General features: G+C 39.9%; 1 protein-coding gene across 11 annotated transcripts in view; it reads left to right on the forward strand.

Moving 5' to 3' along the window:
• The first annotated feature begins 1,479 nt into the window (after positions 1-1,479).
• SYNRG (synergin gamma) overlaps positions 1,480-26,500 on the forward strand; it is a 96,398-nt gene continuing 71,377 nt past the window's right edge. For 9 of the 11 annotated variants that reach the window (XM_029929354.1, XM_029929356.1, XM_029929358.1 and 6 more), the window contains exons 1-3: positions 1,480-1,653; positions 8,165-8,205; positions 11,538-11,659. In XM_029929354.1, coding sequence (XP_029785214.1) covers positions 1,577-1,653; positions 8,165-8,205; positions 11,538-11,659 — 240 coding nt within the window. In that variant the 5' untranslated portion in view covers positions 1,480-1,576. The remainder of the gene's footprint in view (positions 1,654-8,164; positions 8,206-11,537; positions 11,660-26,500) is intronic. The other 2 variants (XM_029929355.1, XM_029929362.1) reach the window with 1 other exon arrangement.

The raw sequence follows: 26,500 nt of genomic DNA on the forward strand, positions 1-26,500 counted from the left end.
AGCCTCTTCATTTGACTTTATTTCCTTTTTTTTTTTTTATTATTTTCTCCTGTGTAGCTACCCTCCTTAAATAACAGTGGTGACATCAAGTTGTAGCAGTTTAGTTTGTCAGTGGATTCCTACTGAATTTAGCATCTTTATATTGGTTGGAACTATAGGCTACACAAATTCCAGTTTGGCCTAAAGAAGAGGAGTCATGAAATTAGTTAGGGAAAGAGAACAGGTAATAGCTGGTCTAGTGAAATGAGCAAGGACTTTTATGTGAAACACCTGGACTGGAATCCTGGTCCTGCTGCTTTGCAGCTCTATGACCTGGACAAATTACAACTTCTAGCCTCAGTTTTCTCCTCTGTAAAATTCCAATACTGACTCTTAGGGACACTGAAGATTTGAAAAAATTGTTTCTCAACCAGTGACTTGTGCCCCATAAAGGATAACTATTGTAAATGGTTTCCCTGGGAGTGCCTGGGTGGCTCAGTCCGTTAAGCATCTGTCTTCCAATCAGGTCTTGATCTTACAGTTGGCGTGTTCCAGCCTTGCATGGGCTCTCTGTTTAGTGAGCAGAGCCCACTCTACTTCGGATCCTCTGTCTCCCTCCAGCTGTCCCTCTCCAGCTCGGTGCGTGTGCCCGTGAGGGCTCGCTTACTCTCTCTCAAAAATAAACATTTAAAAACATGGTTTCCTTGTAAAGACCTAAGGCAAGAATGAAAGATAAAACTAATTATAATTAATTCACTACTTGCTAATAAGAAAACTGCTTAAAGACTTGTAAAAGTTTACATTGGACTTTCATATTTTACTCACACTAGATCGCGTAGGAAAAAGAAAAATCAGTAAAAATATGCCCGGATGGGTTCAGAGTAATGATGACCTGCTATCCAAACACCATTGTTTTGCCCCTTCTTGCAAGTAACGGGAAAACAGGGATTTGGGGTGGCATGGTGGCAGAGCCAAACACAAGCACGTTGGAGTTTTATACATGGGTTGGGATAATGTGCGTTGGGCTGCTTTTCTAAATTAAAATTTAAATACCTTCATCTTCAGGGGTGGGTACCAAAAGGAAGCTGCGGGGTTCTGGGGTGTGGGGGAAGGGAACTGGAAAGATCACTCATCAGCGCTGTGAAGCAATCAAAGGAGCGTCCAGGATCCATCTATTTATGTGTAAAAATCATAAAGGAATACTCGTGTACCCACCATTCCAGTTTTCAAAGCGGGTTCGATCGCTTCCCTTAACCAACAAGGTGGTTTTTCAAACTGAGGAACGACAGCGCTTTACCGCTGGGCCGCCCGCCAGGCCCTGCAGAGGGCCTTGCCAGACAATGAATCAGCTCCCCGAGCCGCCCGGCTCCAGAACTGGAAACACACTTGGAGGACCCCCGGCGGCGGTCGAGTCACGTGGCGAGAGCGCGCCGCCGCCACCCCCACCCCGCCCTCCTCTGGGCGCGGAGGATCACGTGGGCGCACGGTCCCGCCCCGGCGCCGAGTCCGCGGCTTGGTGGGGCTGGCTTTTGCCCCGGAAGTGGCTGTCTTCAGCTGACAGCTGCTTGTAAGGTGGCGGCGGCGGCCCCGGAGTAAGATGGCGCTGCGGCCGGGAGCAGGAGCTGGCGGCGGCGGGGCAGCGGGAGCCGGCGCGGGGGCCGCCGGGGCAGGCAGGTGGGTGTGGAGAGCCGGGCCGGGTCCCAGGGCTGGCCCCGCCGGGGCGAGGGCTGTTTGGCGGTTATGACAGTTTTCGCCCGCTTCGGCCCCCTTTTTCTTTGGCACGGAGAAAGGGCTCCCCTAGGGATCTAGGCCGAGGGGGTAAGGGTGCCCGACATCCGCGTCCTGGTTCCCAGGCTTAGGGGCACGCGTGTGGGGCCGAGCAGCGAGCGAGAGCGTCCCGGGGCGGGGAGGAGACGTGGAGCGGGAGGTGAGGGTCCGCTCGTCCGGGCTGGCACCCGGCCGGGCTAGCGAGAGCAGCACCCCCGACGCCTCGCTTGTAGCCCTGACGGCTCCGAGCGACCGGACTTCTCTTTCCCGGGGCTTGCCGGGCTTGAGCAGGGATAGGGGCGGGGAGGCTGTGAAAAATCTGCTCACAGCGCTGAACATGCTGTTTGCAAGAGGTGTGTGCGTACTGTTCGTTCTTCCCCCCTTTAGAATGTCCTGTCCTTTTTGTCTCCTGAACACACGACAAACGGCAGGAAAATCTGAAGACGTTTGAATGGGCTCTTGTAGACGTAACTCTTCAGTCTTGTCCCTTTATTAAAATCAAATCACTTTTTAAACAGCAGTTACGCAGTTATTAGAACAAAGCTTCCAGACTTAGCCCTTAAACAAATCTGCCCTCTGTCCTATAATAATTGCCTGTGGTTCTCATACCCAAAACGGTAAAGGAGAAGAACGTTTGCAACCTGACAAGTTCATCATTTAAGGAAATATTTTGTTCTGGGAAGTTTTCACCCCACTTTTATAATGACCTATCCTGAGTTTGTTTTGTTAGCCAACACATAGTGCGTACACATTTGAAGATAAAATTAGCTTTTTATCTTCAGCATCCTAAATTATTTTTGGAAAACGAAGTGCTAGTTCTTTGATAAGCAGTGTTTTAATTTTGCAGTCACAAACACTACTGAAGTGTAAAGACTTTAAAGTTATTTCCTGCAGGTGTTTATATATGGGCTAGGGGAAAAAAGGCAGTGGCTGTTGAGTAAACCCACCTGTGTGCAGCCCAATTTCTGTTTCCTCTATACATCTTTCACTTTAGATTTAAAACTGTTTTGTTTTCTAATTTATGCTGTTTTATCAGAGTCTTTTATAACTCAGGTTTGGGCTGCAGAAAACAAATGTGTAATAATGTATTTTCAGTATGTGATGACAGTTTCTAAAATGTTCTCGAGTGGCAGTAATTTGATCAAGTGTGTGATTAATCATAGCACTAAGTTCTGAGGAAAATATAAACTTAAAACAATTTGGTATTTTAGGCCCAGGGGTTTTCTTTTGGTTGTTTGGTTTGGTTTCTGTTTGGGGGGTTGGGGACAGAGGGAGAGGACTTTAGGCGCAGAAAGTTGAGTGTCTCATTTTCCTTAGAGTATATTTTAATGTCACCATTCATGGAACACACATTTTAAAAATAAGTGTGGCCTGAGTTGTGATGAAGTTAGAATGATTGATTTTAAAATTTCTTGTATCTATAAAATTTGGTTGGAGTAACATCTGCCTTCTAAACCTCTGGAAGATGTATGGGAAGGAAAAGTAGTTAAAATGATCCTTACCTTGAAAAATGTATGGTAAATGTTGTGTACATTGGAGACTTTTCTGGGGCTGAAAAGCTGCATGCTCAACAAAGAACAGTATTCTGGCTTCTAACGTTATGGTGCCTAAGTATATTTTTAAGAGAAGCAAAAAAGAGCCAGACAACCTTTCTCAGCGTTTAGTGGAAAAAATCCAGAAGCTATAAGGAACCAGTTTTCTTAGATACTTGTTTCTGTTCTGAGAGACTAAACAAAAAGCAATGGCAGCTTTTTATTTCCAGCTTTATTAATGTTAACCTACTTTTGATAGGTATCCTGATTGGGCTACTTTAAAATAAATGGTAGAGTTATATAAAAAGGGCAAAATTTACCCAAGAGATGGCGAAGTAGGAAAAAAAAATTTTTTAAGACAAATAAAACAGAGAAAAAATTGTTGAAAGATCTTGATTAGTCTGTATCCTTCTGGGATGTTATCGTTTGTCTGTTTTTTTCCTGCTCTTTTATCAATTCCTTAAGGACTTCCTCATCTTTTCCTCTTCCACTGCTTCTAGCACATTCTAACGTAGAAAACATTCTGTAAGTATTTTTGGATTCAGGGTACATTGAAAGCAAAGCACTGTTTCAGCCTGGTCTCCGTTGGAGGAAGAAGAAGGGGTCAAGGGATTGTCATAGGAGATGTCATGTGAAGGCCTGCTGAATGCAAGGGGAGTCTCAGGGAGGCCAGATGGATTGTGGCACTAAGTGGGAGATGAGTTTTGTGAGATAAAACTGAAACAATTGTGCTGAAACAGGAGGAGGCCTTGGATATAAACTAAGGAAATTCAGTTTAATGGGGATCATTACATAGTTTTAACCCCAGAGTGGCCTTATCCAATGGTCCTTTAGGAAGATGCACCTCACCTGTGCTATAGGAGCTGTATTTCATAGATTCTGGAGGTGGGGAGATCCTTGAGGAAGTTTCGTTGGGAGTCTGAGAAGTGCAGTTTGGTAGCAAAAGTAGCTGGGGGTGGGGTGGTGGGTTGCAGCGGGACATGAGTGAGCTAGCCATGTGGCAGGCACACCTCTGTGCTGCTTTCATACTGGACTGTCAGTAATAAATAGTGGGTTTTACCTTTGAAAATAAATTGTTGGTCATCTTGCTGCCCAGTTTTGGGGGGTTTTTGTCTGGTTGGTTTTGGGTTTTTTGTCAAACTTATGCTGTCTTATCAGTGTCTTAGCTGCATGTCCAACCAGTCTTGAAACATGTTGCTGTTGGTCTTAACATCCCAAAGAATCATATGAATGGTACATGGGTCACTAAGGGGTTTGGGTTGCTAAACAATTACTGGAGCAAGTCATGTTTGTCAGTAATGTTCTTCATTTAGTTTTTGTTTATGTTTTCAAGGTGACCTTTACATGTCTATACATTTATTCTTGTCTGTTTGATTGTCTTGGGACCTCGGCAGACTTGCAGTGCTGTGTCCTCATTTGACAGAGGGGAAACAGGACGGGTGGTTGAAGAGGTTTGCATGGAGCTTTACCGTTAATTTATGGCCGAACTGGAAAAAACGTAACCTGAGTTTCCAGTTTTTACTTAGCCACTAAGCCATACTGGTAACTGTAAATCTTTAAGCATTGGAAAAATCTTGACAAGTTGATCTAAGTGCATTGCTTCTAAGTTTATAACTCTTAGTGTATGTGAGTACTTTTTTAAAAAAATGATACTATCAAACTTCAACTTTCAGTTTAAACATTCTATCCAGTTAACAAATTACTTAGCTTATGGATCTTGTGTGCAGTGTGGAAAAGCTGTTTCCTATTCAGTCCTCTCTTTGGGTGCCTGCTTGTCAGCAGTAGACTTTGCTAACAGTTCAGATCCTTTTCAAAGCTATGAATAACATGTAACCAGATAGATGTCCAATTAGAACTTGGTAAACCACCTGATAACATTTTTGTTGTTGTTGTTGTTTCATATTATATTTTAATTAAAAATATTTTAGAGCCAAAAGACGGTGAAGTTTGGTTTTTAGCCTTTTATCCTGGGAAGGGGGGTATTTCACAATAGAAAAATGCAAGGACACATAAATTTGGCAAATAATTCCTGGATTTCATGAGACCCTTTAAAGATGATCTGAAACCCCCTTCAGATCCTCGACTCCCAGATTAAGAATCTTTCCCACTCAGACATTCTGTTCCTTGAATTGTTCCATTTTCTTTCCCTCCATTCTCAAAGAAAGAAGTCCCTCTTCCTTTTCAAAGCAGATCCCTTTTGCTGCCAGGCTGTGTCTAAGCATATCTTTTGTATCCTAAACCTTTTTCCCTATATGTCCAAGAGTTTCTCTTCCTCTTGAAACTGTCTACTCAAAGATTGGCATTTTTAGAAGCAGTGATCTTTTCTTGTTAATCCTCATTCTGATCAGTTTTTCTACAGCATTAAATACTGGCAACTACTTCCTTCTTCCTGAAATATGGTTCTTCCTTAGTTATAACTTGCAGTTATAACCAAGTCCCTTGGTTCCTCGGTGACCATCCCCTCCTCAGTTGTCACCATAAGAATTCTCCAAGTTGCTCTTTGTTGTCTTCTCCCTATATGTGCACATTCTCTTGGCTATTTCATTCACAACCAGAGCTTATGTTTTTGTTTGTTTGTTTGTTTGTTTGTTTTGCTTTTATTTAAAAGAGCCTAGCTAGGGGCACCTGGGTGGCTCAGTCGGTTAAGCGTCCGGCTTCAGCTCAGGTCATGAGAGTTCGAGCCCCACGGTGGGCTCTGTGCTGACAGCTCAGAACCTGGAGCCTGCCTCTGATACAGTGTCCCCCTCTCTCCACCCCTCCCCTGCTCATGCTCTGTTACTCTCTCTCGCAAGAATAAATAAACATTAAAAGAGCCTAGCTAGATTTATCTAGTCTCGTTTCTTAGCTTGAGATACTTTTCTGATTGCCTGCTAGATCGCTCCTCAAGGATGCGCACCTACCACCTTTCCCCCCAACCTACTGAAGTGTTCCTTCTTTTAGGAAACAGCATTACCATCCTTGCCATTTTCTCAGGCTCAAAATCTCAGCATCATCTTCAGCTCTTTTTGCTGCTTCACTGATTTTCCCCATTCTTATATTTGCCAGGTCCTCTTGATTCTTCCTTTTGAAAAGCTTTCATTGACCTCATCTTTTCCAGTCCTACTGTTCTGGTTATGGCTCTTTTCATATCTTACTAAGGTTATTGTGGTAGAGGGCTCCTGGGTGGCTCAGTTGGTTGAGCGTATGACTCATGGTCTCATGGGTCAATATCTCATGGTCTGCAAGATTGAGCCCACACCAGCTCTGCACTGACAGCATGGCAGCATGGAGTCTGCTTGGGATTCTCTCTCTCCCTCTCTCTATGTCCTTCCCCTGCTCAAGTGTACATTCTCTCAAAATAAATAAGCTTTAAAAAAAAAAGATTATCATGCTAATGTTTTTGCTGGTTGTTTTTGCTTCAAATCTTCTCCGCCTTACCCTGTTCCTAGAAAAACTTAAACCACATTTCTGATCATTTCACTCTCCTATTTAGAACCTCTTACATCAGGGAAATGCATATCCAAATCACAGTGAGATAATACTTCATACCCCTTAGCATAATTTATCAAGCAAACAAAAACAAAGGAACAGGTGTTGGTGAGGATGTGGAGAAATTTGAACCCCATGCATTGCTGGTAAAAATATAAAATGATGCCGCTGTTGTGGGAAACAGTTTGGCAGTTTCTCAGAAAATAAACGCAGAATTACTATATGACCTAGCAATTCCACTCCTAGGTATATGCCCAAAAGAATTGAAAGAGGGACTCACACAGATATTTGTAAACGAATGTTCATAGCATTACTTACAACAGCCAAAAGGTGGAAACAACCCAAGTGTCTATCAGCAGATATATGGATAAGCAAAATGTGGTATGTATATACAATGAAATATTTATTATTCAGCCATAAAAAGGAGTGAAATGCTAATACCTGCTACAACATGGATGAGCCTTGAAAACATTATGCTAAGTGAAATAAGCTAGATACAAAGTATCATATGATTTCACTTAGTGTGAGGTAGCTAGGATCGCAAATTCTAAGAGACAAAAAGTAGTGGCTACCAGGGATTGGGGGAGGGGATGATGGGGAGGTCCTGTTTAATTGGTATTGTCTTTTTCTGGAAATGGATCGTGGTGATGGTTGTACAACATTGTGAGTGTACTTAATGGTACACACTATACACCTAAAGCAGTTAAAATGGTAAAATTTGGTTATGCCTATTTTACCACAATTAATCTCCGAGTTCATATATTCAAAGTAAAATCAAACGTTTAAAGGTCTTCTACTGTTTGCTTGCTTCTCAAATCCTGTTACTTATTCAATCTTAAATCTCTAAACACAAAGCTCTGGCACCAGAGCTTTTGCTCAAACTATATAGTACGACTCTCTTCGAGGTTCAGCTTAAAAGATACCTTCACAAAAGTCTCTGAGATATAACCCATCAAATTAATCTTTTTCTTTTCATCTCTTAGTATTTGGGACCTCTCATAGCACACTTTGTTCGATGTTCAAGTTAGTAGCCTGCATGCATGTCTTCAACAAGACTGCACTAACTCAGTTCCTTCATGTAGTAGTTACTCAGTAAATGTTTGCTGAATTGAATATAATCCAATCTTTTCATTTTATGGATGGAGAAATTAGAATCCAAGAAAGTCACACAGTGACAGGACCAGGACTAGTTTCAGCATCTTCTGTTTCCTAGTTCCAAACTTTTCTCCCTGCACTGACATGCCGCCAGGCTTCCTGGGGACGTTCAGTCTGTGTTGATCCCGGATGGTTCAGTGTTGTACTCCAGAACAAATGGCAGGACCCTGTCCACAGTTCTTTTGTTTATGTAAAAAAATTACATGTCTTATTTGAAATCTTTATACATATGAAGATCCTGATTTGTTTTCTTCTGTTTTTAGCTTCATGTTTCCTGTTGCAGGTGGAATAAGACCCCCACAAGGTAGGTGAAAGCTGAAATCTTAAACTTTTATTTATCACTATTAATGTTTCTGAACATGGGAATTAATTGGCTAGAGAAGTCCTATTGCTGCCAAATAGAGGAAAAGTTTTCTGTAGTCTTGAACCTGTATGCCAGCTATTCTTGAAATTTCTCAAAAATTGTGTAATTCTAGATTGTTAGCTCCATAGGGCAGCGGCTATGTCTGCCTTATGCTCATTGGTTTCTGCAGCACCCGGTGTGCTCACAGAAGATTATAGGGCCTCTGTGGATGTTTTTTGAATGGATACAAGAACTTTTAAAATTCTTTTATACTACCATGTTTTCTCTGTATGAATTTGGTCTTATGTATATAAGAAGATTACATACTCTGATTCAGTATAAATTAAGTCTCAGTTTTATTTTTTTCCATTTCTTTAGTGGTGCATTCCTTCTCTTTTAGACAAGACCCCATCAAAGTCAGGTCTAGCTGTGTCTTCAGGGAAGACTGTGCTGCTGGGACACAGAGTCACAGAAAGAATATGTCTCCCCTTCTCTTCTTTCTGCTCACACCCCCTTCATTGTACCCCCGACACATACCAATCTGCTGTGAAAGCCGGCCCTTCTCACAAAGCCAGTGTTGATTGCTTATGGTAGAATTGCTGGAGAAACAGACTTCCAGGTCACCAATAGAGACAAAACATAGCGAGTGGCTCAGTAGCAGGTGGTCAGTGGCTCACACCGACTTCGTCTCCATTTGTAATCAGTGGTGGAGACTGAGTTTCAGGTAAATTTTTCCAAGGGTCAGTTGTCTTCATTGTGCTCACATTTATGCATTATTTAAACTATCTGTAATTAGATGTGTCCCAGATTTAGATAGAATGGTTTGAGATCTTTTGTTCTTTAGGAAAACATTACAATTATCCCTTTTTATGGCTCAAGATGTTGCATTTTTATAAACTTTCAAGTAAAACTATGTATGTAGATCAAGAAGAGAACCCCAAAGATTGCCTGATATTTTCTTCCGGGATTTGGAATTGTTTTGAGATTTTTTTTTCTCTTTTTGTGAAATATGTTAGGGTGGACTTTTCAGTCATTAGAGGACTTTAAATTATGCATGGGTTGTTTCTGACTGCGTATGTGAGAAGCTGACAGGAAGGGTCATCAAGAGATCATGAGTTGGTGAACAGGGGACGAGAGAGAGACCAGAGTTTTCACTGTGCAAACTTCTGCGCCTTTAAATGTTGTACCAGATCCCTGCGTTACCCATTCAAGAATTAAATAACAATAATTCAAATGAATAAAACTTTAGGTCCAAAGAGACAAAAGGGAAAACACGTAAGTTCCATGAGGGCAAGGACCTGGTTTTGTTCACTGCTGTGTCCCTAGAATGGTGCCTGACGAGGAGTAAGCCCTCAAATATTTGAATAAATGATAGAATGAATAAATGAATGCCTCTGTTTATGTTACTTATAAATGTGGATGTTCTTGCTTCTGAAATTAAACTGTGAATAAGTAACCTTGAAGGTTCACAGAACGCACAAGGTAAGCATGGTACACTGTCTCAGACCTTTAATTTTTTTTTAATTAGTTAGAAACAACATAGATGTAATGAAATACAAAGTTGGATTGAAATTTGTGTCCAGCACAGGGAGGGAATTTTGTTTTTTAAGCTTATCTGTTTATTTTGAGAAAGAGAGGGAGAGAGAATCCCAAGGAGGCTCCTCCATGTCAACCCGACATGGGACTCAGTCTCATGAACCATGAGATCATGACCTGAGCTGAAATCAAGAGCCGGACCCTTAACTAACTGAGCCATCCAGACGCCTTGGAAGGCAGCTATGCTCACCACTATACCACCAACGCACTCCATCCAGACGCCTTGGGATTTTATTTCATTCACAGTTGTATACTAGCTCTCTAGAACTGTGCCTAAAATATAGTAGGCACTTAGTATTTATTAAATTCCCAAAGGAATGTTTCTGTAGTCTCCTCTGCTCTTGGGAATACTAAATTAGAAAAATTGGGGAGATACTCTAAGTCATACTTTCATGATCGTTTTCCTGCCATTGCATCATTTACTTGTCATGCTGATGGCTGTTTGTGGTAAATGTTATATTAACTATTCATATAAAGAAGGAGAAGAAGATCTTTCCTTCAAGCATAATAGGTATTAAACAGTTGTACAGATGAGAAACTGAGGCATAGAAGTTAAGCAAGTTACTCAAAGTGGCAGAGGTACTAAGCGACATTTCTAGTTGGCATCCAGAGTTCATGCTGTTAGTATATATGTTATTGTATTGGTTATATGCTGCTATGTAAAAAATACCCCAAAACTTAAAAAAATACATTTTATTATTTGACACTGTGTCTGCAGATCAGGTATCTGGGAATGGCTTCACTGGGTGGTTTTGACTCAGGGCCAAAGACATTGTAGCAATGATGCCAACTAGAGCTGTAGACATCTGAAGGTTTGTTAGGGCTGGGTGGTCTGTTTCCAAGATGGCTCATTCATACGATGACAAATTGTGCTGCCTTTTGGCAAGAAGTTTCAGTTCCATGCCACATGGGTTCTCCGTAGGACTGCTTGAATATTCTTATGATGTGGCGGTAACTTTCCCCAGAGCAAAGAGGAAGGTGCAGTGGCTTTTAAGAAGTAGTCTTGGGGGGGTGGAAAAAAAGCAGCAGCCTTGGAAGTTACACATTGTCACTTCTGCCATATCCTATTGGTTATACTGGTGAGCCCTGTTCACTGTGGGAGGGTATGGCAAAAGGTATGAATACCAAAGGGCAGAGGTTGCTGGGGTTTATCTTAAAGGCCAAATGTCACTCTTAGGCCATATGTTAATTTTTAAAATATGTACAAAAATTCCATAGAAAGATACTGTTATCTTCATTTTACAGATGAAGTTTTGAAACTTGCCTAAGGTCGCATAGCTTAGTAACTAACTGATGGCATTCATATTCAAGCCTGTCCCACTTCATGGCCTGTGCTTTTTCCACTAAATTGTGCTCCCTCTCAAGTAACACGTTGTTTATATACTTAGAGTTTTTGGAAAATAAACTTTAAAATGTATTGACTACTTGGGACATCTGGGCGGCTCAGTTGGTTAAGCGTCTGACTTTGGCTCTGGTTATGATCTTTGGTTCGTGGGTTTGAGCCCCACGTCGGGCTCTGTGCTGACAGCTCAGAGCCTGGAGTCTGCTTTAGATTCTGTGTCTCCCTCTCTCTCTCTCTCTCTGCCTTTCCCCTGCTCACGCTCTGTCTCTCTCTGTCTCTCAAAAATAAATGTTAAAAAAATAAAGTAAAATAAAACGAAATACATTGACTTTAATGATGACTTTATGTTTTTCAGCAGGACTGATGCCAATGCAGCAGCAAGGATTTCCTATGGTCTCTGTTGTGCAGCCTAATATACAAGGCATGATAGGGATGAGTTACAGCTCTCAGATGCCCCAAGGACCTATGGCCATGCAGGTACTGGCTTCTTTAACCAATAGTTTACACAGTTATTGTTTGTTGTTATGTCACATAGTAAGAGCTGCATACTAGGAGCTTAGTGTTCTCTTTGGCAGTAAATGCAGTCTGCATGTTAGGTGGCTTCCTTCAAAATAAAATGAAGATGTGTTCATAAGAGTGGGGGGAAACCAAGATAAATCATTTAAGGAAAATCTGGTGACTACTTTATTTGATTAGTGACTTAGAAGAATTTTAGAATGACATCTTGGGAAGTTCAGGGACCTGACGCCATGAAGCCATGAAGTAGCATTGTTAGAAGAAGTAGCATTGCTCTCATGAAAGGACGTTGTTCTCATTGTTTGGGAGACTTAAAGCCTTCTTTATATTGAATTATGTAATCCCCGTAGCTTTTAAAAGAGGTAGTGTCTCCATTTTTCTGAGGAGGAGTCTGCAGCTTTGTCAGGATGCTCAGATTGCATTGGCAGCTGTGGTTTGAACTGAAGTCTTGAGTAAGTCTATATTATCCGAATTATACATTGAATTCTCTCTCAAGAGCATTAGGGAGCCACTGAACAGTTTAAAGCAGTGGAATGACACAATCAGATTTGTACTTCAGAAAGATCATCCTGACTGCTCACTAGAGAATAATTGGAGGGAGAGAGGTAGGCAAAAACGGATGGAAAGAGAATCATTAAAAGGCCGATGTAGTGAGAGCAGGTGAGATGTTGACTGATGAAAGCAAATACTATTACATTTTTATTTTAGAATGGGTAAATGAAATTGATGGTATCAGGATTTAGCAAGCAGAGCCTAAGATGGGCTGATCCATTTTGGATATCTGTGTCTTTGTAAATTATCTTCTCTAGCTATGATATCCATTTAAACCAAGTAAGCAAATAAACTAAATCCAGGAGTCTGATCTTTGAAAGGCTGGATCCAAAGTGTAATGGTATTTTTTTTTTGAAATAAACATATTCATTCACAAATAAGCCAAAATAAAAAGGTTCCATACTATTAAAAAATATTTTCATACCATATATTTTGATTTTACCCAGTTATTTAAAATTTCCTATTTCATTGTGTTTATCATGTGTATGATGTATTAGTACAGCAACACATGTATATAATTTGTAAGTAATACTTGGAGTTTTGTATATAATGTATAAATAAGTAATATTTGGAATTTGTAATCAGAATTTTAAGTTGAAACTATTGTTATGTTGAAGTTATATTGGCAAATGAAGCTTCTATGTGGTATGTAAAGATTTGGAAGGACTTTTGGAATCATTCTTACTCATCTCCAGTAGAAAGAAATAGGAATAAATTGAGCTTTTGTAGGTTTTTTTTATAGGTTATTGTCAAGTTGGTTTCCATATAACACCCAGTGCTCATCCGAATAAGTGAGCTCCTCCATGCCCATCACCCATTTGTTTTCCCCTTTCCCCCACCCCCATCAACCCTCAGTTTGTTCTCAGTATTTAAGAGCCTCTTATGGTTTGCCTCCCTCTCTCTCCTTAACTAGTTTTTTTCCCCTTCCCTACCCCCTTGGTCCTCTGTTAAGTTTTTCCTGTTCCACTTACGAGTGAAAACATATGGTATCCGTCCTTCTCTGCCTGACTTATTTCACTTAGCATGACACCCTTGAGGTCCATCCACTTTGCTACAAATGGCCAGATTTCATTCCCTCTCATTGCCATGTAATACTCCATTGTATGTATATATATATACCACATCGTCTTGATCCATTCATCTGTTGGACATTTAAGCTCTTTCCGTATGTGGCTATTGTTGAAAGTGCTGCTATGAATATTGGGGTACATGTGCCCCTATGCATCAGCACTCCTGTATCCCTTGGGTAAGTTCCTAGCAGAGCTATTACAGGGTCATAGGGGAGTTCTGCTAATTTTTTCAGGAACCTCCACACTGTTTTCCAGAGCAGCTGCAGCAGTTTACATTCCCACCAACAGTGTAGGGGGGTGCCCATTTCTCCACATCCTCACCAGCATCTATATACTCCTGATTTGTTCATTTTAGCCACTCTGACCAGTGTGAGGTGGTATCTCAGTATGGTTTTGATTTGCGTTTCCCTGATGATGAGTGACATTGAGCATCATTTCATGTGTCTGTTGGCCTTCTGGATATCCTCTTTGGAGAAGTATTTATTCATGTTTTCTTCCCATCTCTTCACTGGATTATTTGTTTTTTGGGTGTGGAGTTTGTTGAGTCCCTCATAGATTTTGGATACAAGTCCTTTTTCCGATATGTCGTTTGCAACTATCTTTTCCCATTCCATCAGTTGCCTATTAGGTTTCTTGATTGTTTCCTTTGCCATGCAGAAGCTTTTTATCTTAATGAGGTCCCAATAGTTCATTTTTTCTCTTGATTCCCTTGCCTTTGGGATGTGTTGAGTAAGAAATTGCTGCAGCTGAAGATGAGGAGGTTGGTTCCTGCTTTCTCTTCTAGGGTTTTGATGGTTTCTTGTCTCTCATTCAGGTCCTTCATCCATTTTGAGTTTATTTTTGTGTATGGTGTAAGAGAGTGGTCTAGTTTCTTTTTTTTTTTAATTTTTTTAGTGTTTTATTTATTTTTTGATACAGAGAGAGACAGAGCATGAGAGGGGGAGGAGCAGAGAGAGAGAAGGAGGCACAGAACCAGAAGCAGGCTCCAGGCTCTGAGCTAGCTGTCAGCACAGAGCCTGACGCAGGGCTCGAACCCACGAACGTGATATCTGACCTGAGCCGAAGTCAGAGGCTTAACCGACTGAGCCACTCAGGCATCCCAAGAGAGAGAGTGGTCTAGTTTCATTCTTCTGCATGTTGCTGTTCAGTTCTCCCAGCACCACCTGTTAAAGAGGCTGTCTTTTTTCCATTGGGTACTCTTTGCTGCTTTGTCAAAGATTAATTGGCCATACATTTGTGGGTCCAGTTCTGGACTCTATTCTATTCCATTGGTCTATGTGTCTGTTTTTGTGCCAATACCATACCGTCTTGATGATGACAACTTTGTAGCAGAGTGCATACCAAGCTTTTAACCCTGACAAGAGACAGAAAGCTAGCCAAAATGAAGAAACAGAACTCTTCCCCTAAAGAAACTCCAGGAAGAAGTCACAGCCACAGAACTACTCAAAACCGATATAAGCAACATAACTGAGCAAGAATTTAGAACAATAGTCATAAAATTAATCGCTGGGCCTGAAAAAAGCATGAAAGTCATCAAAGAAGCTATTGATACATAAACTAGGGATCTTCAAAATAGCTGTGATGAGTTAAAAAATGCTATAATGTGGTGCATTATAAAATGGAGGCGGCCACTGCATGGATTGAAGAGGCAGAGAGGAGAATAGATGAATTAGAAGACACAGGTATAGAAAAAGAGGAAGTTGAGAAAAAGAGAAATTGATCCAGGAGCACAAAAGGAGAATTCAAGAACAGAGTGATACAATCAAATGGAACAATATCCAAATCATAGGAATTCCTGAAGAAGAAGAAAGAGAAAAAGGACCTAAAGGGATGCTTCATCAAATTATAGCCAAGAACTTCCCCAATCTGGAGAAGAAAACAGACACTGAAATCCAAGAGTCATGGAGAACTCCCCTCAGACATAAATTGAATCGACCTTTGGCACAACATATCATGGTGAAACTGGAAAAATATAAGGATAAGAGAGAATTCTGAAAGCAGCTAGGGATAAAAGGGCCCTAACATAGAAGGGGAAACCTATCAGAGTGGTTACAGACCTATCTAATGAAACTTGGCAGACCAGAAAGGAATGGCAGGAAATCTTCAATGTGATGAACAGGAAAAATATGCAGCCAAGAATCCTTTAACCAGCAAGCCTGTCATTCAGAATAGAAGAAGAGATAAAAGATTTCCCAAACAAAAATGAAAGGAATTCATCGCCACCAAACCAGCCCTATGAAAAATCCTAAGGGGGACTCTATAGGGAAGTGTTTCCAAGAATACAAGGTACTAGAGACACCATTATAAACATGAATTCTACCGGGAACACAATGACTCTACATCCATATTTTTCATTAATAACACTGAATGTAAATGGACTGAATGCTCCAATCAAATGACACAGAGTAGCAAAATGGATAAAAAAACAAGATCCATCTATTTGCTGTCTACAAGAGACTCCTTTTAGACCTGAGGACACTGTGAGATATAAAGTGTGGATAGGGGCACATGTACCCCAATGTTCATAGCAACACTTTCAACAATAGCCAAATGATGGAAAGAGCCTAAATATCCATCAACTGATGAATGGATCAAGATGCTATGGTATATATACACAATAGAATATTACATGGCCATGAGAAAGAATGAGATCTGGCCATTTGTAGCAATGTGGATGGACCTTGAGAGTGTCATGCTAAGTGAAATAAGTCAGGCAGAGGAGGACAGATACCATATGTTTTCACTCATGTGGAATAGGAGAAACTTAACAGAGGACCATGGGGTGGGAAAGGGGGGAAAAAGAGTTAGAGAGAGGGAGAGAGGCAAATCATGAGAGACTCATGAATACTGAAAACAAACTGAGGGCTGAAGGGGGAGCGGGAAAGGGGAAGGGGGTGATGGTCATGCAGGAGGGCACTTGTGGGGAAGAGCACTGGGTGTTCTATGGAAACCAACTAGACAATAAACTATTAAAAAAATAAATAAAATTTAAAAAATAAATGTATCTGTCAAGTCCATCTGGTCCAATGTGTTGTTCGTGTCCTTTGTTTCTGTAGTGATTTTCTGTCTAGTTGATCTCTCCATCTCTTGTTACTGCCTTAACTTTAAAGTCCAGTTTGTCCTATGTAAGTATGGCTACTCCAGCTTTCTTTTGACTTCCAATTGCATGATAGATATTTCCCCATCCCCTCACTTTCAATCTGAAGGTGTCCTCAGGTCTAAAATGAGTCTCTTGTAGACAGCAAATAGATGGATCTTGTTTTTTTATCCATTCTGATACCCTATGTCGTTTGGTTGGAGCATTCAGTCCATTTACATTCAGTGTTACTATTGAAAAATATGGGTTTAGAGTCACTGTGTTCTCTGTAGAATTCATGCTTGTAGTGGTGCCTGTGGTACTTTGTGTTCCTTGTAACATTTCCCTCATAGAGTCCCTCTTAGGATTTCTTGTAGGGCTGATTTGGTGGTGATGAATTCCTTTCATTTTTGTTTGGGAAATCTTTTATCTCTCGTATTCTGAATGACAGGTTTGCTGAATAAAGGATTCTTGGTGGCATATTTTTCTGTTCATCACATTGAAGATTTTCTGCCATTCCTTTCTGGCCTGCCAAGTTAGTAGATAGGTCTGTTACTACCCTGATATGTCTCCCTTTCTATGTTAGGGCCCTTTTATCCCTAGCTGCTTTCATAATTTTCTCTTTATCCTTATATTTTTCCAGTTTCACTATGATATGTCGTGCCTAAGGTTGATTCAAGTTACGTCTGAGGGGAGTTCTCTGTGCCTCTTGGATTTCAGTGTCTGTTTCCTTCCCCAGATTTGGGAAATTCTTGGCTATAATTTGTTCAAGTACACCTTCAGTCCCTTTCTCTTTCCTTCTTCCATAATTCCTATGATAAGGATATTGTTCTGTTTGATTGTATCACTCTGTTCTTGAATTCTCCTTTAGTGCTCCTGGATCAATTTCTCTTTTTCTTGGCTTCCTTTTTCTATAATTGTGTCTTCTAATTCACTTGTTCTCCTCTGCCTCTTCAGTCTATGCAGTGGCCACCTCCATTTTATTGTGCACCTCATTTATAGCATTTTTAAAATTCATCGTAACTATTTTTAAGATTCATAATCTTCATAGCGATAGCATCTCTGCTGTCTTCTATGCCTTTTTCAAGCCCAGCGGTTAATTTTATGACTGTTGTTCTAAATTCTTGCTCAGTTATGTTGTTTATATCTGTTTTGACCAATTCTTTAGCTGTCACTTCTTCCTGGAATTTTTTTTTTTTTGAGGAGAGTTCTTCCATTTCATCATTTTGGCTAGCTTTCTGTCTCCTGTCAGTTTTAAAAGCTTGTTATGGGCTCTGCGCCTTGCGAGTACTGCTATATTAAATGAGGCTTATAGACTGCCCAGGGCCTGTCCATTCAGGAAGTATTCTTTTAATGGTGTTCCTTGGTCTCTCTTGTTGTGACTTTGGTTATATTTCCCTACTTGTAGTGATATTTGGGATTCTCCACCATTTGTACTTTGGTTTGATTCTTGAGGTAGCTCTGGAGAGGAAAACAGACAGGGAACAAAAGCATACAAATGCACAATCAAATCAAACAAACAAGGAAAGGCGGGGGAGGAGGGGGGAGAAGAAGGAAAAAACCCCAAAAACAAAAGCAACAACAGACAAAGGACAATCTAAAAGCATAAAACCAGAAGTCCCAGCTACAAATAAAGAGCAGGGTGGAGGCAGTGCTGATGGAAGAGCATAAACAAAGAGAAAAGTGACAGGGGTGGAGAGAGAGAGAGATTGAACATTGACCTGGCAGAGAGACTAAAAGGCTTAATTCAGAGAGAGAAAAGAGTGAATATGGCAGGAGGTGAGGAGAAAAAAACAAAGATAATGTTAAGATCATGTTACCCTGAGAAACTATATAGTCTGATCTTTTCAGAAAAGAAGGTAACAAAGGAGGTGTAGAATATGTATCAAGAGAATGGATTAAATATGCCTGTTTAAGCAAACCTATAACCAGAATACCTGGTCCAGAGGAGGGAAGAGATAAGAATGAGATAAGGGAGAATATATATGAACAGCAAGAATTGATCTACAGTTAATCACAGCAGTGCATCCCTGTGATCTTGGGGGAGGGGCTGTTTCCACAGCATCTATCTGGACTCTGGTAAAAAAGCAGCTACCCAGTGCAGATGGCTGTGGTTTGTTGTAGGCGTGTCTTGACTCCACTGTGGATACCACTGGCCGCTCCTTGAGGCCCGCCTTGGTGGTTATGGGGAGAAAAATGACAACCCCCCCCCCCCGCCTTCTCAAATCAGGTGTTCCAAAACACTCCTTTGGGTCAAGCCAAGGTGGGGCATGTACTATGTCCCACACCCAACTGCATTTCGAGCTCTTATTCCCTGTGAATTAATGATACCATCTGAAATGTAATCCTGCAAGCTGGGGCACTTTCTAGCAAGGGTCCGAGCAGGGGATGGAGCAGAGGACCGGTTCCTCCTGAGGCCGACTGTGTCCCTTGCTTACTCCGTCTATCCTGGAGGGAATTTCCGGGACTGGGGCACCCACTCCAAAGAAAGCTCCGCAGTTAGAGATGGGATCTCTCTCTGAAAGCCCCGTGGTTAGATATGGGATGATAGGATCCCTCTCTGTCCCCGGCTAATGTTTTTCTCTTCTCCAGGTACAGTTCTGTGATTCCCCAGCTGCTCTTTGTCTTCCCTCTGCCTCTCCGCAGAAGGGGCTCCCTCCCCTCCGTGCCTCCATGTCCTGGCTCACTTTTATCTTCCCCAGTTCGCAGTCAGGCACCAGTGAGGCTGTCTTAGTGGACTCTCTTTTCCTCCCAGAGTTTTGTGGTTCAGAGGTCTTTGGCTTCAGCCCTTCTTTATTTGAGAGATGAAGGCTGGAAGTACGGAACTCCCTATTTCTCCGCCATCTTGCCTTCTGTAGGTTTTTTTTTTTTTTAAGGTATATTTATTTTGAGTGGGAGAGAGTGCACCTTCACAAGCAGGGAAGGGACAGAGAAGAGAATCCCAAGCAGGCTCCATGCTCAGCATGGATGTGGGGCTCGATCTCACTGTGAGATCATGACCTGAGCGAAAATCGAGTTGGATGTTTAACCAGCTAAGCACCCCAAACTTTTGTAGGTTTTAAATCCATGTTACTCAACCTTTGCTAGGTTATGTTGCAGAAAAAGCAATCCCAAAGTCCCTGACTCACAAAAACAAAGATTTATTTCTCATTTGTGATACATGTCCTTTGAAGGTTGGCTGTGACCCTGCTCTGTGTTCTTTTTATCCTGAGACTCTTAACTTAGGACATCTCAGACTTTTGGCATAGGAAAAAGAGATGGCCAAATGCTGTTGTAACTTTTAAAGCTCCCTCTCAGAGGCAGCGTTCATCAGTTGCTTCTACTCACCAAAGTAGCGTGACCAAAACGAGCATCAGTAAGGGGAAGAATATACCAGGAAGAATGCACATCACATAGGAATATGTAATCTTAGAGTAAAGGCAGCAAATAGCTGGAAACAGTTTAACATAGAATGCGAACAGTTTAACATAGAATGTTGTGCTTTTTATTGAAAAGTGTACAGTATAATTATTAAACAGTTCTAATCAGGGACACTGACACAGCTTGCTTGGGATTTCTACCCCCCCCACCTCTTTCCCACTTATGCTTTCACTCTCTCTCTCAAAATAAATAAAAGAAAGCAATTCTATACGTTACTCAGTGCTCATCAAGATAAGTGCACTCTTGGTCCCTTTTTTTCCACTGCTCCTCCCAGACACCTCCATCTAGCAACCGCTAGTTCCCTTTATTTTAATTAAAAAAATTTTTTTTTTAATTTTTGTGACAGAGAGAGAGCAAACTGGGGAGGGGTAGAGAGAGAGGGAGACGCAGAATCCGAAGCAGGCTCCAGGTGCGGGGCTTGAACCCATGAAGATCATGACCTGAGCTGAAGTCAGACCCTCAAACAACTGAGCCACCCAGGCGCCCCAAGTTTTTTAACATTTACTTAATTTTGAGAGAGAGAGACATAGAGAGATAGAGAGACAGAGAGTGAGTGAGGGAGGGGCAGAGAGAGATAGAGAAATGGTACCCAAAGCAGGCTCCAAGCTCTGAGCTGTAAGCACAGAGCCCAATGCAGGGCTCAAACCCATGCTGTGAGATCATGTCCTGAGGTGAAGTTGGACACTTAACTGATTGAGCCACCCAGGCACCCCTACCTCTCTTTATTTAAGACTCTGTTTTTTTGGATGGTCTCTCTTCTTTCTTTCTTTTCTTTTCTTTTTTTTTTTTTTGGTTGGTGGAGATGTGGGTAAGGTAGCTAGCTGTTCCTTTGTTATGTTTCTTAAATTCCACATGTAAGTGAAATTATATAGTATTTGTCTTTCTCTGAGTGACTTATTTCACATAGCATTATACTCCCTAGAGTCCTTCTGTATCATTACAAATGGCAAGATCTCATTCTTTTTTTACGGCTGAGTAATAGTACATGATATATATGGATGGATGGATGGAAGATGTCTTCTGTATGTATATTACATCTTTATCCATCTATCAGTAGACACGGGGTTGCTTCCATATCTTGGCTGTTGTAAATAATGCAGCACTAAATGTAGGGGTGCATAGTGTTTTCATTTTCTTTGGATAAATATCCAGTAGTAGAATTCCTGGCTCATATGGTAACTGTATTTTTAATCTTTTGGGAGCCTCCATACTGTTTTCCACAGTGGCTGCACCTGTTTGCCTTCCCACCAAAGGTGCAGGAAGTTTCCTTTTGCTCCACATCCTTGTCAACACTTATTATTTCTTGTATTTTTTATTTCACCCATTCTGACTGGTGTGAGGTGGTGATGATCTCATTGTAGTTTTGATTTGCATTTCCCTGATGATGAGGGATGTTGAACATCTTTTCATGTGTGTGTTGGCCATCTGGATGTCTTCCTTGGAAAAATATCTATTGAGGTCCCATTTTTAATTGCCTGGTTTGTTTTTATGGTGTTGAATTTTGTAAGTTCTTTAGGTAGTACTTTGGATATTAACCTCTGATTGGATATATTATTTGCAAGTATCTTTTCCCATTCAGTAGGTTGCCTTTTGATTTTATTGATGATTTCCTTTGGTTTGCGCAAGCTTTTTATTTTGGTGTAGTCCCAATAGTTTAATTTTGCTTTTGTTTCCCTTGCCTGAGGAGACATATCTAGAAAAATGTTTCTGTGGCCAATTTCAAAGAAATTACTATGTTTTCTCCCAGGAGTTTTACAGTTTCAGGTCTTACATTTAGGTCTTTAATCCATTTTGAACTTATTTTTGTGTATGGTATAAGAAAGTGGCTCAGTTTCATTATTTTGCATGTCTGTCCAGTTTTCTAGCACCATTTGTTGAAGAGGCTGTCCTTTCCCCATTGTACGAACTTACCTCTTTTATTGTAGATTAACTGACCATATAAGCATGGCTTTATTTCTAGGAGCTCTGTCCTGTGCCATTGTTCTTTGTGTCCCTTTTTGTACCACTACTGTATTGTTTTGATTCCTAGCTTTGTGGTATATCTTGAAATCTGGGATTGTGATACCTCCAGCTTTCTCAAAATTGCTTTGGCGAATAGAGCTCTTTTGTGGTTCCATATAACTATACTTTAGATTATATGTTCTAGTTCTGTGAAAAAATGTTGTTGGTATTTTGATAGGGATTGTATTGAATCTGCAGGTTGCTTTGGGTAATATGAATATTTTAACAACATTGATTCTTCTAATCCATGAGCTTGGTCTATCTTTCCATTTATGTCATCTTCAGTTACTTTCATCAGTATCTTATAGTTTTCAGAGTATGAGTCTTTTGCCTCCTTACTTAAATTTATTACTAGGTATTTTATGACTTTTGGTACAATTGTAAATGAGATTGTTTTCTTAATTTCTCTTTCTGCTACTTCCATTTTTAGTGTGTAGGAATGCAACAGATTTCTGTATATTAATTTTGTGTCCTAGAACTTCATGGAGTTCATTTATCAGTTCTCATAGTTTTTCGGTGCAGTCTTTAGAGTTTCCTGTTTATACTATAATGTCATCTGTAAATCGTGACAGTTTACCTTCTTCCTTATCATTTTGGATGCTTTTTATTTCTTTTTGTCTGATTATTGTGGCTAAGACTTCCAGTACTATGTTGAATAAAAGTGGTGAGAATGGAAAGGAAAATCTCTCCATTTTTCACTGTTGAATGTAGCTGTGGGTTTTTCGTATATGGACTTTTATTATGCTGAGGTGTGTTCCCTCTAAACCCATCTTGTTGAGTTTTTACTAATGAATGGATGTCGTATTTTGTCAATTGCTTTTTCTGCTTCTTTATCATACAGTTTTTATCCTGTCTTTTGTAATGTGATTTATCAATGTTGATTGCCAATATTGAGCCACTCTTGCATCCCTAGGAAAAAAACCCATTTGATCATGGTGAAAAGATGTTTTTAATGTGTTGTTGGATTTCGTTTGCTAATGTTTTGTTAAGGATTTTTATATCTATGTTTTGCAGAGACATTGGCCTATAGTTTTTTTTTCTCTCTCTCTTTTTTTTAAATTTTGTGACTTTATCTGGTTTTGGTATATGGGTAATGCTGGCCTTGTAAAATGAATCTGGAAGTTTTCCTTCCTGTTCTATTTTTTGGAATTGTTTGAGAAGAACAGGCATTAACTCTTCTTTAAATGTTTGGTAGAATTCACCTGTGAAGCTGTCTGATCCTGGGTTTTGTTTTTTGGGAGTTTGTGATTATTGATTTGATTTCATTGCTAGTAATCAGTGTGTTCAAATTTTCTATTTCTTCCTCATTTAGTTTTGGAATGTTCTATATTACTAGGAATTTATCCATTTCTCCAAGGTTGTCCAATTTGTTGGTATATATTTTTTCATAGTATTCTCTTATAATCCTTTGTGTTTCTGTGGTTATTTTTCCTTCATTTCTGGCTTTATTTATTTGAGTCTTCTCTTTTTTTCTTGGTGAGTCTGGCTAAAGGTTTACTTATCAATTTTGTTTATCTTTTCAGAGAACCAGCTCTTGGCATCATTGATCTGTTCTATTGTTTTTTTAAGCCTCTATTTCACTTATTTCTGCTATAATCTTTATTATTTCCTTCCTTCTACTGGCTTACTGGCTTTGGGCTTTTTTCCCCCCTAGTTCCTTTAGGTGTAAGGCTGGTTCTTTATTTGAGATTTTTCTGGTTTCTTGAGGTAAGATAATATTGCTGTGATCTTCCCTCTTAGAATAGCTTTTGCTGCATCTCAAAGATTTCAGACAATAGTGTTTTCATTTTCATTTGTCTCCATCTATTTTGAGAGTTCCTCTTTCATTACTTGGTTGACCATTCATTGTTAAGTAGCATGTTATTTAGTCTCCATATATTTTTATTTTTCTTCTAAATTTTTTTCTTGTGATTTATTGCTAGCTTTATACTGTTGTATTTGGAAAATGCATAATATGATATCAGTTTTTTTTATTAATTTGTTGAGATTTGTGGACTAACATGTCATCTGTCCTTGGGAATGTTCTGTGTGTCCTGGTAACATTCCATGTGCACTTGAAAAGAATGTGCACTTGAAAAGAATGTGTAGTCCACTGTCTTGGGGCGGGATGTTCCAAACAGATCCATCTGATCATCACTCAAAGTCACTGTTTCCTTGTTGATTTCTATCTAGATGATCTCTACACGGATGTAAGTGGAGTGTTAAAGTCTCTTACTATTACTGTATTACTATCAATTTTCCCCTTTGTGTCTGCTAATATTAGCTTTGTGTATTTAGGTACTTCTATGTTGTGTATAAGTATTGATGATTGTTATATCCTCTTGTCTTTTGTTATAGTCTTTGTTTTAAAGTCTATTTTGTCTGATGAAAGGAAAGCTAAGGTAATAACATTTACATTTCCCTTTGCATGGTAAATGTTTTTACATCCTTTATTACTTTCAATCTGCATGTGTCTTTAGCTCTGAAGTAAGTCTTTTGTAGGCAGCATATAAATGAGTCTTATTTTTTATCCATTTAGTTGCCCTATGTCTTGATTTGAACATTTAGTCCATTTACATTTAAAGTAATTACCGAGGGGCACTTGGCTGGCTCAGTCAGTAAAGCATGTAACTCTGTATCTTAGGGTTGTGAGTTCAAGCCTCACGTTGGGCATAGAGCTTACTTTAAAAAAAAATATATATAATAAAATAATTTAAATAAAATAACTATTGATAGGCATGTACTTATTGTCATTTTTTTTTACTTATTTTATGGTTGTTTTTGTCATTCTTCTTTGTTCCTTTTTCTCTTGCCCTTTTTCCTTGTGGTTTGATGATCTTCTTTAGTGTTATGTTTGGTTTCCTCTCTAATTTTTTCTATTACAGGTTTTCGATTTGTGGTTACCATTAGGTTCTTGTATAACATCTTCTGCTTGTAGCAGTCTACAATGAAGTTGATGGCCACTTAAATGTGAGCCCATATAATAGTGCTAAATTTTTACTCCCCTCCCTCACATTTTATGTATGTCATATTTTACATCCTTCTACTTTGCAAATCACTTGGCTGATACTTATAATTGGCTTTACTGCTTTTATGCTTTATCCTCTAAGCTGGTTTTATAAGTGATTAACCTACTTTGATTATATGTTTGCATTTACCTGTGAAATTTTTTTCCTTTCATAATATTCTTACTGATTATGGCCTTTTTTTTCCAAAGAATTCCCTTTAACAGTTCTTGTAGGGCTGATTTAGTGATGAAGTCCTTTAACTTCTTTATGTTTGGGGAATTCATTATCTCTCCTGTTCTGAATGATAACCTTACTGGGTAGAGTATTCTTGTTCATAGGTTTTTTCTTTCAGCACTTTGAGTGTATCATGCCACTCCCTTCTGGCCTGCACAGAAGGTCTGGTCTGCTGAAAAACCAGCTGATAGATTTATGGGGTTTCCTTGTATGTAACTGTTTTCTTCTTATGCTTTTAAAATTCTCTATCACTGCTTTTTAAATTCTTGTGGGCCTTGGTGTGGACCTCCTTGGGCTCTCCTTATTGGAGGCTCTCTCGAGAATTCCTGGATCTGGATGTCTGTTTCCTTCCCCAGATTAAGGAAATTTTCAGCTCCTATTTCTTGAAATAAGTTTTCTGCTCTCTTCTGTCTGTCTTCTTCTGGGATCCTTATATAGTGAATGTTTCTACGCTTGATGATGTCACAAAGTTTCCTTAACCTGTTTTTATTTTTTATTACTCTTTTTGATGTTTTTGCTGTCCAGCTTGGTTGCATTTCATTACCCTCTCTACCAGGTTGCTGATACATTCTTCAGCTTCCTCTAATCTGCTGTTGATTTCTGCTAGTGTATTTTTAAATTTCAGTTACTGAACTCTTTAACCCTAACTGGTTCTTTTTAATATTTTCTATATCTTGGTTTTACTCCCCTCCCTCACACTTAGATTCTCCACTATTTTCTCAAGTCCAGTGAGTATCTTTGTGACCATTACTTTGAATTCTTCATTAGGCATACTGCTTGTCTACATTTCATTTAGCTCCCCTCCTACCCTTTTCTTGTGTATGTGTGTGTGTGTGCGTGCACGCATGCGCATGTGGTTTTCTCTATATAATTAACTGTGGAAGGTCTATTCTGCTGGTCTTCAGGTTGTTTTCGGAATTAGTCACATAGATATAGTTCCTGTCTGATGTGCCCATGGGCGGAGGTGAGCTCAGGATCCTCCTACTCTGCTGTCTTCTCCAAACTACCTCCATTCATTTTTTTTGTTTTTGTTTTTCTTCCTCCTTATGTAGACTCTATACCCAATGTGGGGCTTAAACTTATGACCCTGAGATCAAGTCATATGCTCTACCAACTAAGTCAGCCAGGTGTATCCTGGTGTTTTGTTTGTTTGTTTTTGATAGTAGCTGTCCTAATGCATGCGAGGTAGTATCTCACTGTAATTTTGATTTTCATTTCTCTAATAAATGATGTTGAGTATTTTTTCATGTGACCATGTGTATATCTTCACTGGGGAAATGTTTATGCAAGTCTTTTGTCCTTTTTTGAATTGGGTTTTTTGTTGGTGAATTAACTATGAGCATTGTGTATATATTTTGGATATTAATCCCTTATCAGATATATGAATTGCCAGTGTTATCTCCCATCCTGTGGGGTGCTCTTTTACTCTGGGTAGTGTCTCTTGATGTACCAATTTTTAAAA

This window comes from Suricata suricatta, chromosome 17 (genome assembly GCF_006229205.1).
Source record: "Suricata suricatta isolate VVHF042 chromosome 17, meerkat_22Aug2017_6uvM2_HiC, whole genome shotgun sequence".
Taxonomy (NCBI): Eukaryota; Metazoa; Chordata; class Mammalia; order Carnivora; family Herpestidae; genus Suricata; species Suricata suricatta.